The sequence below is a fragment of the Macaca nemestrina genome, chromosome X, assembly GCF_043159975.1.
Source record: "Macaca nemestrina isolate mMacNem1 chromosome X, mMacNem.hap1, whole genome shotgun sequence".
In the NCBI taxonomy this organism is placed as follows: Eukaryota; Metazoa; Chordata; class Mammalia; order Primates; family Cercopithecidae; genus Macaca; species Macaca nemestrina.
In genome coordinates, this window is record NC_092145.1 from 110612514 (window position 1) to 110627465 (window position 14952).

General features: G+C 43.0%; 1 protein-coding gene across 3 annotated transcripts in view; it reads right to left on the reverse strand.

Moving 5' to 3' along the window:
• LOC105493942 (chloride voltage-gated channel 5) overlaps positions 1-5868 on the reverse strand; it is a 164312-nt gene extending 158444 nt beyond the window's left edge. Inside the window, exons 1-4 of one of the 3 annotated variants that reach the window (XM_011761974.3) lie at positions 3098-3280; positions 2409-2484; positions 2149-2305; positions 555-699 (exon numbers count right to left, since the gene is read on the reverse strand). In XM_011761974.3, coding sequence (XP_011760276.1) covers positions 555-570 — 16 coding nt within the window. In that variant the 5' untranslated portion in view covers positions 571-699; positions 2149-2305; positions 2409-2484; positions 3098-3280. Of the gene's footprint in view, positions 1-554; positions 700-2148; positions 2485-3097; positions 3296-5809 lie in introns of those variants that run through there. The other 2 variants (XM_011761975.2, XM_011761976.3) reach the window with 2 other exon arrangements.
• Positions 5869-14952: the final 9084 nt, after the last annotated feature.

Below are 14952 nucleotides of genomic sequence, written 5' to 3' on the forward strand. Positions count from 1 at the left end.
AGCTAAGATACTACTGAGCTTTGCTCTCAGGTAGTTCATATTATTAAAATAGGCATTTTCCTTCTCAATGTTTATATTGTATCAAATATAAACACTGTAACATTAAATATGCTCTTTCAAACTGCATACATCACAAAGTTTTTATTGGGAAGATGAAGCTGGAGAGGCACTGACATCTGTCTCCCCAATCTTATGGTGGGGAATCTTATGATAGAAATTTGCCAGAAACAAATGAAAAACACAAATGGGAAAAAATATCCTGTCTCCTGGCATATAACCCCCCAACGATCACTTGTTTAAATGAAGGGAGTTCTTTTAAATGTTGCTGGCATGCCATTTTCCTACTTCTCCTCCAACCCCACTTTTAAATAATTTAAACTTATAGCTAGCAGCAGCTTCTTTTTAAACTAATGTGTTTTGTCCTTGCAAAGACAAAGGGTTAAATTAAAGAACAGCTGGCTGCCTGCCATTGGCTGGGTGGGGAATGGCTGGGTGAGGGTAGAGAATAGAGTAGGAGGAAAAACCAGTTAGAAGAATAAGTGCTAATTTCTTACCCTGCCACATGGCCATCTTGATCCTATCTTCACCCACTCTGGGGTCGCAGGCTGAGTTTCCCAGAGCCACTCAGTTTTATAGGGAGACTTGATAAGAAAGGCAGCTCTGTGGCTCTGTTTTCTGCAAGGTGCTAAAGCCCCAAACCTGAAAATGTAAACAGAAAAATGAATACCTAAAAGAAACTATACACTTCAAATGCTTGAAAATTATCTCCTGCCCCTCTCCGAACCTCTCTAAGATATGCAGGCATGGGTAGTGTCAAGTTTCCCTCTAAGCAGCAAGGTATCTCTGAAGAGAGAGAACACCAGAGATCTGGAGCGAGTTAATGCTGCCACTCAGTGCTATACAATGCTGCATGAATCACTGGAGCCTCAGTAAATAAGTTCTGAGTCTCAGTTGGTGAGATGCTGCATGAAATCACCGTTAAGCACCTTTCCTACCTTGAAGTTTCATGCTTTGGAGACTGAAGAGCAACATTAATATCCAGTGCCCTAACCAACCCCCAAAATACCCAAAATACCCAACTTTACATTTAAAAATCAGTAGAAGGAGAGGAAAGTTTATGAATACTTAAAGTTTGGAAACAGATCTTGTATGGGGGGAAAAAAAGAAGCGGAATAAAAAGTGAAGAGTGATGATACCCTTTGAGTAGTAGTTCTTTCTCTTTGTGTCATTATACTTTCCCACCCTTTGCAAATTTCCTAGAGTGAGCATATATTGCTTTTATAATCGGGGGAAAATGAACCAAAGAAGAAGAAAAATGTAAAAATGGAATACCAGTTCAAAGAAAACCAAATTAATTCAGCTAATTCCGGTTATTAAAACTTCAAATCCAGTCAAAGGACAATACTATTTACAAAGATATTAAAGGAGTTAGGGGCCGCGTGTGGTGTAATCCCAGCACTTTGGGAGGCCGAAGCAGGCAGATCACCTGAGGTCAGGAGTTCGAGACCAGCCTGGCCAACATGGTGAAACCCCCGTCTCTACTAAAAATATAAAAATTAGCTGGGCATGGCGGTGCACTATAATTACCGGTGTCGCCTGTAATCCCAGCTACTCGGGAGGCTGAGGCAGGAGAATCGCTTGAACCCGGGAGGGAGGCGGAGGTTGCAGTGAGCCGAGATTGTGCCACTGCACTCCAGCCTGGGAGACAGAACGATATCTGTCTCAAAAAAAAAAAAAAAAAAAATAGGAGCTAGGAATGGGAGAAAAAATGAGAGGTCTGACGACTTAGTTTGACTTAGAGGCTTAACACTCTGCTTGTCCATTTAAACAAGATCTCAGTTAATAAATTGGTCTTCCCTACTTAGCATACAAGCCAATCTGTTTTTTCTAAAAGTCTTCACCTTTTTGACCTGGTGAACATTAAAGTAGATTGCTATTTCCATATCTTTTATACAACCAACGCCTCCGCCTCCTAAGTGAAAGCGCTAAAGCACAAACACTGAAGGCTAATACTAACGTGAGAATCGTGTTGGCCTTCTTTAATGACAAAAGGGTTAATGTGTACACCAGTCCCAAAACACCAACAGAGAAAAGACAGTGCTTTGGACAAGGAGAAGTTCGCGAAGTCCAAGAAAACTAGGAACTCACAAACTCCTAGGGTGAATTCACCAGGAAAAAGCGCTCCGATGACTTATCTGAGACCTGAGACAGTCTGTTTTGATTTGCCTTTTTTTCTTCTCCTGTTTCGCGTGCAGTTAAGAAGTAATGATCGTCGTCCCGTGGAACTAGGCGAAATTCAACATCTCTGAAATTAAACCCGAGCAGTTGCTAATAAACGTATGAAGTTTAAGTAAAGTGGATTCGTGCTGGTTTTTTATGCTCCAAACTTCTAGATTTCCCGCACTTACTCGGGGCAGCTTCCACTGACGTTATCGCACGGGCACAGGTACAACTTCGCTGGGAACTCCGGGCAACTGATTTGCTCTGAAATGTTAATCAAAGGAAATGTGCGTCAATGTAAAGGTAAAGTTTTTCCCGTATGGGTCAAGGGGCTCAAGAGCAAGGCTCGAAAGTCTGGAGAGAACCAGCTACGCTCGTTAAGTGGCAAAAGGAAAACAGCGCAGCGACTACTTTTCCGAGAGTTTCTCCACTTCGCTAAGACCCATACAAAACCAGCGGCAAGTCCAGAGCCGGAGGGAGAAGAGCCGGGCCTCGGCTGAGCTTTGCCAACCTCAGTTACCCTACCCCAGTGCGGGAAAGGGGACGCAGGCGGCTAAACACTCCGATTCAAAAGCGGGGCGGGCTTGGCGCCGCTCCGCAAGGAAACTTCACTCGGGCAGCCCAGGGACCTTACTCGGAGAATAGGGCTGGGCTCCCGGGAAGACGCCGCTCCGCACTGGCTGGAACTAGCCTGTCTAGCTCTTCCAAGCGCCGGGCTGCCGCCGCCGGGCGCGAGAAAGCCCCATCTCCGGGGGTCCAAGCCAGCGGGGTTGCGCTTCCCCTGTGTCGCTGCGCTTAGTGGGTGCTCCGGCGGTGGGCCGGGGGCCAGCGGCCCACCAAGGACCTGTTGGGGAAGGGACAGCCCGTTTGCCTTTACCTATCGCCGAGGTCAGGAGCGGCGGAGTCCGTGTCCGCCGCCGGTGGGCAGCGCGCTCGGTCGGCTCTGGCGTCCAGGACACCAAGTTGAGTGAGCGCCCCACGTAGCCGGCAGAGCTTCATTCACACAGCCCAGCCGGGGAGGAGGGGGAGCGAAGCGGGCGCGCGGCTCATGTGACAGGGCGCCTCGCGAGTATCGGCTCAGCCCAGCCAGCGTCTGCGCGTGCGCGCCACGGCGGGCTCACACCCGGCACCTCTGCCCAGCGGAGGTGAGGGGAGGCCCACCGGGGAGGAGCTGACAGGAGGAGTTTCAACTTGCGCAGCCGCAGTACGTCGCCCCCGCTCGCTGCCATATTTAATGAGTACTGGGTGGGCGGGTCCTATCCCAGTGCTGGGCGTGTCAGTTGCCTTTGAAAACGCAATGCCCCATTGTGTTTCACTATTTCCAGTTTTCAGCGCCTTTTTTTGTTGGGGAGAAGGGTTGTCCTTAGAATAAAACTGTCTATCCTGCGCTTTCGGCCCACAGAGTAATTAGTAGTACAAATCTAATACTAATAACATTAGATCACATAATTTAAGCTGCTTCTTATGTGTCAGGCACGCTCCTAAGCCCTTTACTTTTTTCGTCTCATTTGGTGTTCACAATAACCCCGAGGGGTATTTCTCCATTTTTACTCATAAAAATACACAGGTACAGAAAGGTTAAGTAACTTGCCTAAGCTCATATAATAGTAGGAATAGGAACAGTGATGGAATGTAGTGATACTTTTAATAGCCAACTTGATGCTCTCAGCAACGCTGCAAAAACTATACTGCAGTTGTTAGTACTGCATTATCTAAGAGGCTCAGAAAAGAAAAAGTCACAGGACTAGTAAGTGGTAGAACTGGGAATCCAACCTAGGTCTAACTGACTCCAAAGCCCTTACCCTAGGTTTGAAAGAAATAGCACCCCGTTTTGCAGAAGAGAAAACTTAGGCCAAATGGGGTGCACTGACTCACTTAAGATGATCCAGCTAATTAGTTCTTGGCAGACCTGAGACTGGAATCCATATAATCAATCCAAGTAATCTAACTAGAACCCAGGTACTCTACTGCAGTGAACAATTTGGAATGCCTACTTTGGACAAGCTAAGTGGTCAGGGATTTAAAAACCCCTATCCTAGCCCAATCAGCATAAGGCTACCAGGGACAAATCTGTAATCCAACATAGTCAGGCTTTGACCCATTGCAATATGAGAGACTGCACACCAGAGAAACCATGGGCATTTCATCAAACAGAAAAACATAGAGTCATTTATAGGATTGGAGAGAAGAGTGGAGTTTAGGTGAATTTTAAACAAAGCAGTGTTTTTGGTAAGCTCAAAGCAAAGCAGTACTGTCATTTGGGGTCACCATCAGGTCTGAAGTGCAAAGTGAACCCAGAGTTGTGTTTCCTTGGGAACCACAAAATAAAGATAGATGTGGAATGTTGTGTCCAGATATCCCTTATCTGAAGCTCCGCACCTGGGTTGGAAATTGAGGCTGCTTCTCTGTGTCAAAGAAACTTATGTCCTCCAGATGCATGTGGGATGTTTCATTCTTACTGATATGATTTCAAGCAGAAGAGTTTCTGATAATCTACGATTTTAGGGAACAAAGTCTCTCAGTGAATAAAAAAGTGGTGGTCACTGAAATAAAAACATCTTTACCACTTTACAGCTGCAATATGTCCGCCAAAGAAATATTGTTCTCTGTTAAATTTGCATCTGGTTTTATCTGTGTGTTATTCCAGCCTGATGAATGGCTGGATTTTTGTTTTCTCAGTCCAAAATAATTCTTGCTTTCTGAACTGGTAACATTCAGTTCCTTCCTTCAGGCACTCATGGTGTATGGGATAGCCACAAATGACTAGAAAATATTAGTATCAGAAAATATCAGTACAGGCCTCTAATAAAGGTAAATCCAAGTGGAGGTAACACCAACGGCAAAGATGAGCAGGCAGGAAGTTTTATGAGGACCCATGAGTAGTCCTTTGTGGTTGAAGTTTAGGGTAGGGAAGTACAGGGGAATTGTGGAAGATAATACCCAGAAGGTAAATTGGGGTCCAATTTTGGAGGTCCTGAATATTGGACTAAGACTTATACTTAATTCAGAAAGTGACTGACAAAGAATTGAGGTTTCTGAGCAAGGCAATCCCCTTTTGGAATTCATCTTTAAAAAGGTGAATCTAGAGTAATTGTTCAAAGAGAGGTCTGATTGTTTGCTTGATTTTTTTTTTCTCTCATTGAAGTAGAAGAAACTGGAGCTTATATGTAGGTCGAGCAGAAAAACTACTGGTGAAATCAATACTAAAGAGGCAAGAGGCCGGGTGCGGTGGCTCACGCCTGTAATCCCAAAACTTTGGGAGGCCAAGGCGGGTGGATCACCTGAGGTCGGGAGTTTGAGACCAGCCTGGCCAACGTGATGAAACTCCATCTCTACTAAAAATACATGACTAGGCATGGTGGCCAGCGCCTGTAATCCCAGCTACTCAGGAGGCTGAGGCAGGAGAATCACTTGAACCCAGGAGGCAGAGGTTGCAGTGAGCCGAGATTGCGCCATTGCACTCCAGCCTGGGAAACAAGAGCAAAACTCTGTCTCACATACACACAAAAAAGAGGCAAGAAAAGGAGGGGAGAACTAATGGAGTAAAATAATTGAGAGGAGAGAAATGAGATTCAAAACACAAACTAACCTCAGACACCTCTTCCTCTGATACAGGAAAAAACGGGTTGAAGGATGGCAGTCTGGTTGGAAGGAGACATGTCACGAAACTGCCTCTGCAAAGCAAACGTATTGGCTTTACTTAAAGTACATACAGGTTTATTTGGGAGAGCTGGGGAGCGAGTGGGAGGGGGTGGGAGGGAGCAAGGAATTGGGAGGGAATTGGGAGTTATAAGAGGGCTGCAGTACATCCATGTTACCACTTGGTGTCGCCACTGACCGATGACAGCTTGGAGGGCTCCAGTTGGGGACCAAATCTCCCCCTCCCCCCAAAAAATGTGCGTTTCAAAAAAAGAACATTTTATCTTTTGCGAATTGCAAAACAAAACAGAGAGTGAGCTCCAGAACCAGACTGCCTGGGCTCAAAGCCAACCATACTCAGACGCTTACTAGCTGTGTCACCTTGTTCAAGTTATCTAACTTCACTGTTTCAGGTTTCTTACCTATAAAATGGGATAATAGGAGTAAATGTATTAACAGATGTAGAACAGTTAGAACAGATTAAGCACTCAATAAATGCTAGCTTGTATTACTATTGATAATGATAATAATGATAATGAATATTATCCTTCAGCCTTTGCATCCCCAAGTTTTTCAGAAGCTATTTGTGTGGTGAGTATAAATGCCTATACAATACCTTCCCAAGCGACGTGGCGAGAGTTTGGTGCTAATGTGGCAATATTAACAGTTCAATCAAGAGGTACAGATTCTGACTGTTAACTTGTTTTCTTTCCCATGGCTCAGACCACTCTCTACAGAAATCCAGCCAGGTGTCCCATGTGTTTGTGCCCATGGTCATGAGTGGGTTTGGCCAAGAGAGTGAAGATAGATCAGCATAATGAGTCCTCTGCTCTCCTCCCCCTACCCTGGAAAAAACTGAAAAGATGTTCCCACCCCACCTCCCATGACGGTCAACAAACTGTTAACAGGTCAAGAGCCATTTCAGGTCTTATAGAGCAAAGAGTAAATACATTGTGATCTTAAAGCTTATTTTAAAAATAAAAAAAAAACAGGGAATTTCTCTGTATAACAAAAGGTAACACTTTAGACTTAATATTGCAAAAGAAAAAACCTTTAGAACAATAGATCACAGTGACACCTAAACTATCATGTCTAAATGCAGCTTTAACTTTCATTTTAAAATTGGCATTGCAAATAGAGACAGATAGTTAGATGAATACGTAGCCATGTAGAGTAGTGAGTGTTTCTTGTATGGTTCTTATTTATTTGTTTCAGATTTTTTGAGCCCTTACTATTATGCTAGTCATTGTGCTAGCCGCTAGAAATACTGATTTTAAAGTAAAATTTCCCGAGTGCCTAAGAAATGTCTGGGATAGTTCTAGAAAAAAAAAAAAATGGGGCAGAATAAAAGAAAATGAACAAAGTTCTCTAGCTCAGGGGATCTGTCAAAACAGTAGGTTAGGAAATCCTGATAACAAAGTGATCCGAAGTCATTTGTAGTTGCCCTGTGCCTGGAGAGCAGGGTATCAAAATTAGCAGGTGGCTTCTATACCAAAATGGATAGCCAACCTCATAACTGGAGAAATGCTACTGAAAGCTACCATGAGATACCATTGGCAAAGTTTTAAATATTTATAATAGTTTGTGTTGGCCGGGCACAGTGGCTCATGCCTGTAATCCCAACACTTTGGGAGGCCAAGGTGGGCAGATCACTTGAGGCCAGGAGTTCGAAGCCAGCCTGGCCAACATGAAGAAACCCCATCTCTACTGAAAATACAAAAATTAGGTAGGTGTGGTGGTGCATGCCTGTAATCCTAGCTACTCGGGTGGCTGAGGCAGAAGAATCGCCTGAACCCGAGAGGCAGAGGTTGCAGTGAGCCAAGATCGCACCACTGCACTGCAGCCTGGGCAACAGAATGAGACTGCTTCAAATAATAATAATAATAATAATAATAGTAATAATAATACACTGTGTTGACAAAGCAGGGGTGGGAGGGTAAGTCCTCTCATAAATTGTTGGTTGGAGTGCAATTAGTCAATTGAGGGCAGTTTTGTAATAACTATAAAAACTATGAATATATGGGACTTTGATCCCAAAATTTCATTTGCAGAAATTTCTTCTTCAGTTATGTTTGCATGGGTGTAAAATGTTATATGAACAAAGTTATTCACTGTAGCATTGTTTGTAATAATAAAAACTGGGAAGCAACCAGATGTCCCTCAATAGGGGACTGATCAAATAAATAATGGTGCATCTCTCCAGTGGAAAAAAAAAGAATGAGAGGCCGGGTGCGGTGGCTCACACCAATAGTCACAGCACTTTGGGAGGCCAAGGTGGGAGGATCGCTTGAGCCCAGAGGATCAAGACCAGCCTGGGCAACATAGTGAGAACCTGTCTCTAGAAATAATACAAAAATCAGCCAGGTGTGGCATCACACCTGTGGTCCCAGTTACTCAGGAAGCTGAGGTGGGAGGATCGCTTGAATCTGGGAGTTCAAAGCTGCAGTGAGCCTTGATTGCACCACTGCACTCCTTCCTGAGCAACAAAGTGAGACCCCATCTCAAAAAAAAAAAAAAAAAAAAGAATGAGAAAGCTTTTTATGTACTTATATGCAAAATTCTCTACAATACAGTATGTGGATGTAGAGCTCTGCACCTTCTCAATTTTGTGCCATGGATGTGTATTAACCATTCAATTATATATCTTTAAAAGTAATATAGAAAAACAAGAATAGTGTTTGATTGAAGAATAATTTTTGACAACTGGCTTTCATGAGAAATTTTACTTTTTAAAAATTCCACGTCAGGCCAGGTGCGATGGCTCATGCCTATAATCCCAGCATTTTGGGAGGCTGAGGCAGGTGGATCATTTGAAGTCAGGAGTTTGAGACCAGCCAGGCCAACATGGTGAAACCCCCATCTCTACTAAAAATACAAAACATTAGCCAGGCGTGGTGGTGTACGCCTGTACTCCCAGCTACTTGAGAGGCTGAGGCAGAAGAACCACTTGAACCCGGGAGTCAGAGGTTGCAGTGAGCCGAGATCACACCACTGCACTCCAGCCTGGGCAATAGCGTGAGACTCCATCTCACAACAAGCAAACAAACAAAAAATCCCATGTCAGGCTGCCCTCCACGTGAGAGAAGTCCAAGTCTAGTTAGAGTTGCTACTATTATATGGCGGCAGATATGAGGGTTTGTTTAGGGAATATTTTTGAGGATTTGAAGATCTTTCACATAAGTTCATCAGCTCTGTATAGACTTCTGTTCCACAGAGGAGTTAAAGCACAGTGGAATAGTGGTATTGGTGTCTCTGAACCACTCTGCTACCTGTTCACCAACTAGCCTGCAAGCTCCTTGACGGCAGGCCCATGTCCTATATTTTACTTTATATTCCTTACAGCAGTGCTTTTCAAACTATTTGTAGGAAAAACTCATTTTCCCCAAAATATATCATGTATAAATACTTTTATAAAACACAATACAAATAAATTACTAGAAAACTGAAATAAAAACACAAAATACAAGTGCAACTCTTGCATGATTATATTCAACACACATAAAATTACTCTGTCAAATTGTTAAGGTTTTGAAACATTTTCTCTCCATTTTATTCCATTTGATTCAAACCAATAACAAACAGTTTGTGGACCAGCAGTGGGCCATGGTCCACACTTTGAATAATACTACCTGACAGGACTACCGCAGCACCCAGCTCATTGTAGGAATTCGATAAATCTTGGGTTTAATATGGCATTCCTATAGAATGTTTTCTACTTTGTGTTTTCACATCTATTTCCCTCTGCTATACTCACACCACTTTCAGAGTTAAGTGGAGCTGATTTTGTCATTTCCATTTGACAGAAGAGGAAGTTGAGGCACGCAGATTAAACGATTTCCCTGATCTGAAACAGCTACTTTGTGTCAGAACCCCAAATTCGTCTCTGACTCTCACTGCATCTTGTGGCAGTGGCACTAAGAAAGCTTTCCAGTCGAAGAGTCCCACCAATTAGAGTAAAACCTGACTTAGGTTTTCCAAATAATAGCAAGTTGCCTGCCTGGTACCATAGAAAGAGTAGAGACTCAAATCCGGGCTTGGGCCAGTTTTACCTGTGATACTGTCTCCCAAAGTTACACTAAGAACTATATGGTGAATTAAATAGCCAGGCACGTAGTTCAGAAAGAATAATTGTTATTAATATTAGGCTCGGTTTAGAAGCCCTGCCTTGAGGAGTTTGCTCCTTAATCCTCATCACATGGAATGCGCGCCATCTGCTGGTAGAGTAGGGAACATGGCTCTAGGAAGAGGCTTTGCTCTCCGTAGGAACCATGCCCTTTATTTCTTTTTTTGCATTGGCTGCTAGAAAGCTTGGAACCAGATATTTGGTATCCCCCACCCCCGGCAAGTGAACAGGACTTTACAGATTGCATTTTATGTTAAACTTACCTCTAGTTGCATTATATTTTTCCTATCTGAAACTCTCCCGTGGCTCCCAAGCCATGGCTCAAGCAGGAGCAAAAGTCAAAGTCCTTACACTAGGACTTCCATGTACACAGCTGCGCATGATCGGGTGCCCTGTTAGTTCTCTGACCTCATCACCAGCTACTCTCTTCATTGCTCATACTGTTTCATTTTATTTTTGCATTTTATTTTTTTCTTCATCGGATTATCTCATTTTTAAGTCTATTTTGTAGTACCTTTGAATACCCTTTAGAATATATAGAATAGTGATTTACTAAACTAGATAAAGTTTGACAAGAATATATTCTATTTTTTGTTATTGTTGGTCTGTTATCCTGGCAATCTCTGTAATCTAACAATAGATACAAGAGTAGATAAGTTAACTCTAAAATACAATACAGGTAAAATAATTACAATTTAAAATAAATCTTTATGACTCCAAGCCTATGTAGATTTAAGTGGCCACTGCCAATAGTACTGGGACACCACAACCTGAAAAAAGTGATATATGCATTTATTTATATGCTGAACACTTACTATGTGCCATTCACTGTTCCAGGTACAGAAAATTCATCAGTACCAGCCTGGCCAAAAGGTGAAACCTCATCTCTAATAAAAATACAAAAATTAGCCAGGCATGGTGGTGCATGCCTGTAATCCCAGCTGCTCTGGAGGCTGAGGCAGGAGGTGGAGGTTGCAGTGAGCCAAGATTGCAGCACTGTACTCCAGCCTGGGTGACGGAATGAGACTCCATCACAGAAAGAAAAGAAAAGAAAAGAAAAGAAAAGAAAGAAAGAAAGAAAGAGAAGGAAGGAAGGAAAGAACAGGAAAGGAAGAAGAAAGGAAGGAAGGAAGGAAGGAAGGAAGGAAGGAAGGAAGGAAGGAAGGAAGGAAGGAAGAGAAAATTCATCAGTAAGCAAAAAGACAAAAGTTCAGGCCCTCACCAAGCTTACACTGGGGAAGGGTGGAAGTACAGAGAGATGAGAAATAAGATAAATAAGAATATTATATGGTATGTGTAGGAGGTACATGCTATGAAAAAAAAATAAGCTGTGAAGATGTATATAAGGAGATCTGGAGAGTTACAAATTAAAATAGTGTAATCAGAGAAGGCCTTGAGGGAAAGTGACACTTGAAAACAAGGTGACCCATGAGAAAGCACTTGTGGGAAGTGAAAGTTCCTGAAGTTACCTGGAGGAAGAGGATTCCAGGTCAAGGGAAAGCAAGCGGGAGAGCTCTTGGATGGAAGCATGCTGGCGTGACTGGAAACAGCTGGTGTGGTGGAAACAGTATAAGCAAGGAAGCGAGCAGTTGATGATGAAGTCAGAGAAGTAACAGGGGTCCAATCAGGTACAGCCAGTGGAAGGACTTTGACTTTTGCTCCTGCTTGAGCCATGGCTTGAGAGCCGTGGGAGGGTTTCATATAAAGGGTGGTAGAATCTGACTTCTCTTGTAAAAGGTTTGCCCAGGTTACTACGTTAAGTAGGAAGGCAAAGATGGAAGGAGAAGCAGCAGTTAGGAGGTGATTTCAGCAATGCAGGCAGATGACAGCATGGTAGCTTGGACCAAGGACACAAGACAGTGATCAGGAGTCAGATTGTGCATTTATTTTCAAGGTAGCACATCAGGATTTGCTGATGGATTGGAAAAAGTTGTTAGAAAAGTCAAGAATGACCTCTCTTGTGGCCTTAGGAACTGGGAATAATGAAGGACAAGAGAGTCTGGGGAGGGTAGAGATCAGAAGTGTCATTTTTAACATATTAAAATTTGAAACATGTACTAGGTATACAAGTGTAGAGATATTAAATAGGCAACTAGATGTACAAATTGTAATTTAGAGAAGAGGTTTGGCCAGAGATATAAATTTGAGAGTTGACGGCAGATGGTGTTTAAAGCCATGAGATCAGATGAAATGACCAAGGGAGAGAGGAGAGATGAAGACAAGACTGATTTCCTTGAGCACTCCCACCTTAGGAGATCAGGAATGTACCGAGGAACTCAAAAGAAAACTAAGAAAGTAGCCATGAGATAGGGGAAAATCCAGAACAGTGTCCTGGAAGCAAGTGAAGAAAAACGTTTCAAGAAGAAGAGCGAGATCAACTGAGTTAAATTCTACTGATGGGTTAAATAATATGAGAACAACATTACATTTGGCAATGTGGAAGTCACTGGTGACTTTGACGAGATCCATTTTGGTAGAGTCATGGAAGATGAAAGCTTGATACGAGTGCATTTAAGACAAAATGGAAAAGAGGGAACTTCGGACTGTGTACAAGATGGAATGAATGCACTCATCCCTATTCCTCTTGCTAAGAAAATCCCTGGAAATTATATGTAAAACAAACAAGATGATTCTGAACGATGAAGAGAAGGCAGACCGACCAGGGACCTTGGAACCTGAGGAATGACACAGAGTGCTATCAGTGGAGGCCTAATGGAGAGTTTGGATTTTCACCCTTTCCCAATAGGAATGAGGTGCCTCTCCTGTCCCATGGTGAATACATGGTCTTCCATCTCCAACTGGAAATAACATGGTGGTCCTCTTCCTGGCAGGGTGTCTGAGAAGGCCAGTTAAAACAGAAGATTTAAATAAGATCCGGAGTCTCATTGCATAACACCTAATATGTCCAGGATACAAACAAAAATCACTTGTCATAACAAGAACCAGAAGAATCTCAAATTTAAAAAAAATCAACAGACATCAAAACCTATGTAACACAGATGTTGGGATTATATTACAAGGGTTTTAAAGCATCCAACATAAAAACGCTTCAAAGAGCAATTATGACCAGACTTGAATAAGTGAAAAAATAGAAAATTTCAGCAAAGAACTGACATAAAGGAGAACCAATCGGAAAGTTTATAACCAAAAAAATATAATAACTAACACATGAAAACTCACTGGATGGGCTCAACAGCAGAATGGAGAATATGGAGGAAACAATGATAGAACTAGATGATAAGACAATAGAAATAACCTAGTTTGAGCAACAGACAGAAATAGACTGGGAAAAAAAGATGAACAGAGCCTGTGGAACTATAACAACAGATATAACATTCATGTTACAGGAGACCGAGAAGGAGAGAAGGAAAAAAAAGTGGAGCTGAAAATGTATTTGAAGAAATAATGGCACAAATTTTCCAAAATATGAGAAAAGACAACTTACAGATTCAATAACTGACCAAACCCCAAGCAGAATAAACCCCAAGAAACCCAGGCCAAGATACAGCAAACTTTTGCTAACTGAAGATAAAGGAAAAAATATTGAAAGCAGCAAATGAGAAATGACACCTTACCTAGGGGGAAAAGCTATTTGAATGAAGGCGTATTTCTCACTGGAAATCATGGAGGCCAGAAGGAATAGGCACAATGTTTTTCAAGTGCTGAAAGAATAGAATGTATAAAGAATACTCAAAATTGAACAGTCAAAGAAAACAAAAATCCAGTGGGAACATGAGCAAAAGACACAAAAAGGCACTCCATTGAAGAGAATATATGGTTGGCAAATAAACACATAAAAAGATATTTAACATCACTAGCCATTAGGGAAACGCCAATGAAAACTATGATGAGATATCACTACACACCTGCTAAAACAGCAAAGCTAAAACACAATGATAATATTAAGTGCTGGCAAGGATGCAGAGAAACTGGATTTTTCATACATTTCTGGTGAGAATTGTAAAATGATATAACTGTTATGGAAAGTAGTGTTGCAGTTTCTTAATAAACTAAACAAATACTTACTATATGGTCAGGAACAAGTTCCAGATCTTGTATGGGAAGAAATTGAAGGGGCCCATGACTGTCCTGTGTCCTGCAATGGCCACCTGGTGTCAGTCATCAGCCAGAAGAGCTTCCTGTGGATCCTGAGGGCCAGTGAGCTGACAGGCATGGCCTTGGTGGACACCAGCTTTACATTCACCTGATGAGTAGCATGAAGAACTTCATCTGGCTGCAGATGTCACTACCAAGAGGAGAGCAAGATACCGAGCCACATGTCCCAGGACACCAAGTTCCTTGAGGTGTACAGCATGGACTTCACGGCAGGCAATGCCCAGCCAGTATCCTGGTGTCCAGCAGACACCACAACCTTATGGTGTACATGTACCCATCAGAAACTGCTAAGCTGGGCAGGCTTCCATGTAGCCACCCGCGTGTACACATTCTGGAAGACCCTATGCTAGGTAGTCCCCCAGAGACCCAGCAAACCGTTGGTGCAGGGGTGAGGAGAACACACTGGTTGGTGGTATTGGGCGTCTGCTGCTGGTGAAGAAAACCTCCCAGGGGCTGCTGATGCTACAGAACGCTCCAAACACCATGCTGCCCCACCTTGCCGCCTTGCCAGCCTCAACCTCCTATGCCTTCCAGGTGCTGCACATGGACCGTTGCATCCTAGAGAACACCAAGTAGAGTGTCCTCAACCAAGAACTGCTCAACCTTTGCCTTTGCCTCAGCACCAAGGGGTGTGTGTGGTTAGCTGACGGAAAAAATCCACGCCACGCCTGACATTGTCCTGAATGACTGTAGGAGGCATACAGTGTCACTGCCACTTCTAGCCCATGGATGCTGCTGCTGTCCCTGTACGCTGCTTCCCAATCCCCTTTTGTACAAAACACAAAGAAAGTGGGAGAAAGAAAACAAATGATAGACACGTACATTAACAAATGGATCTCAAGGATATTACAATG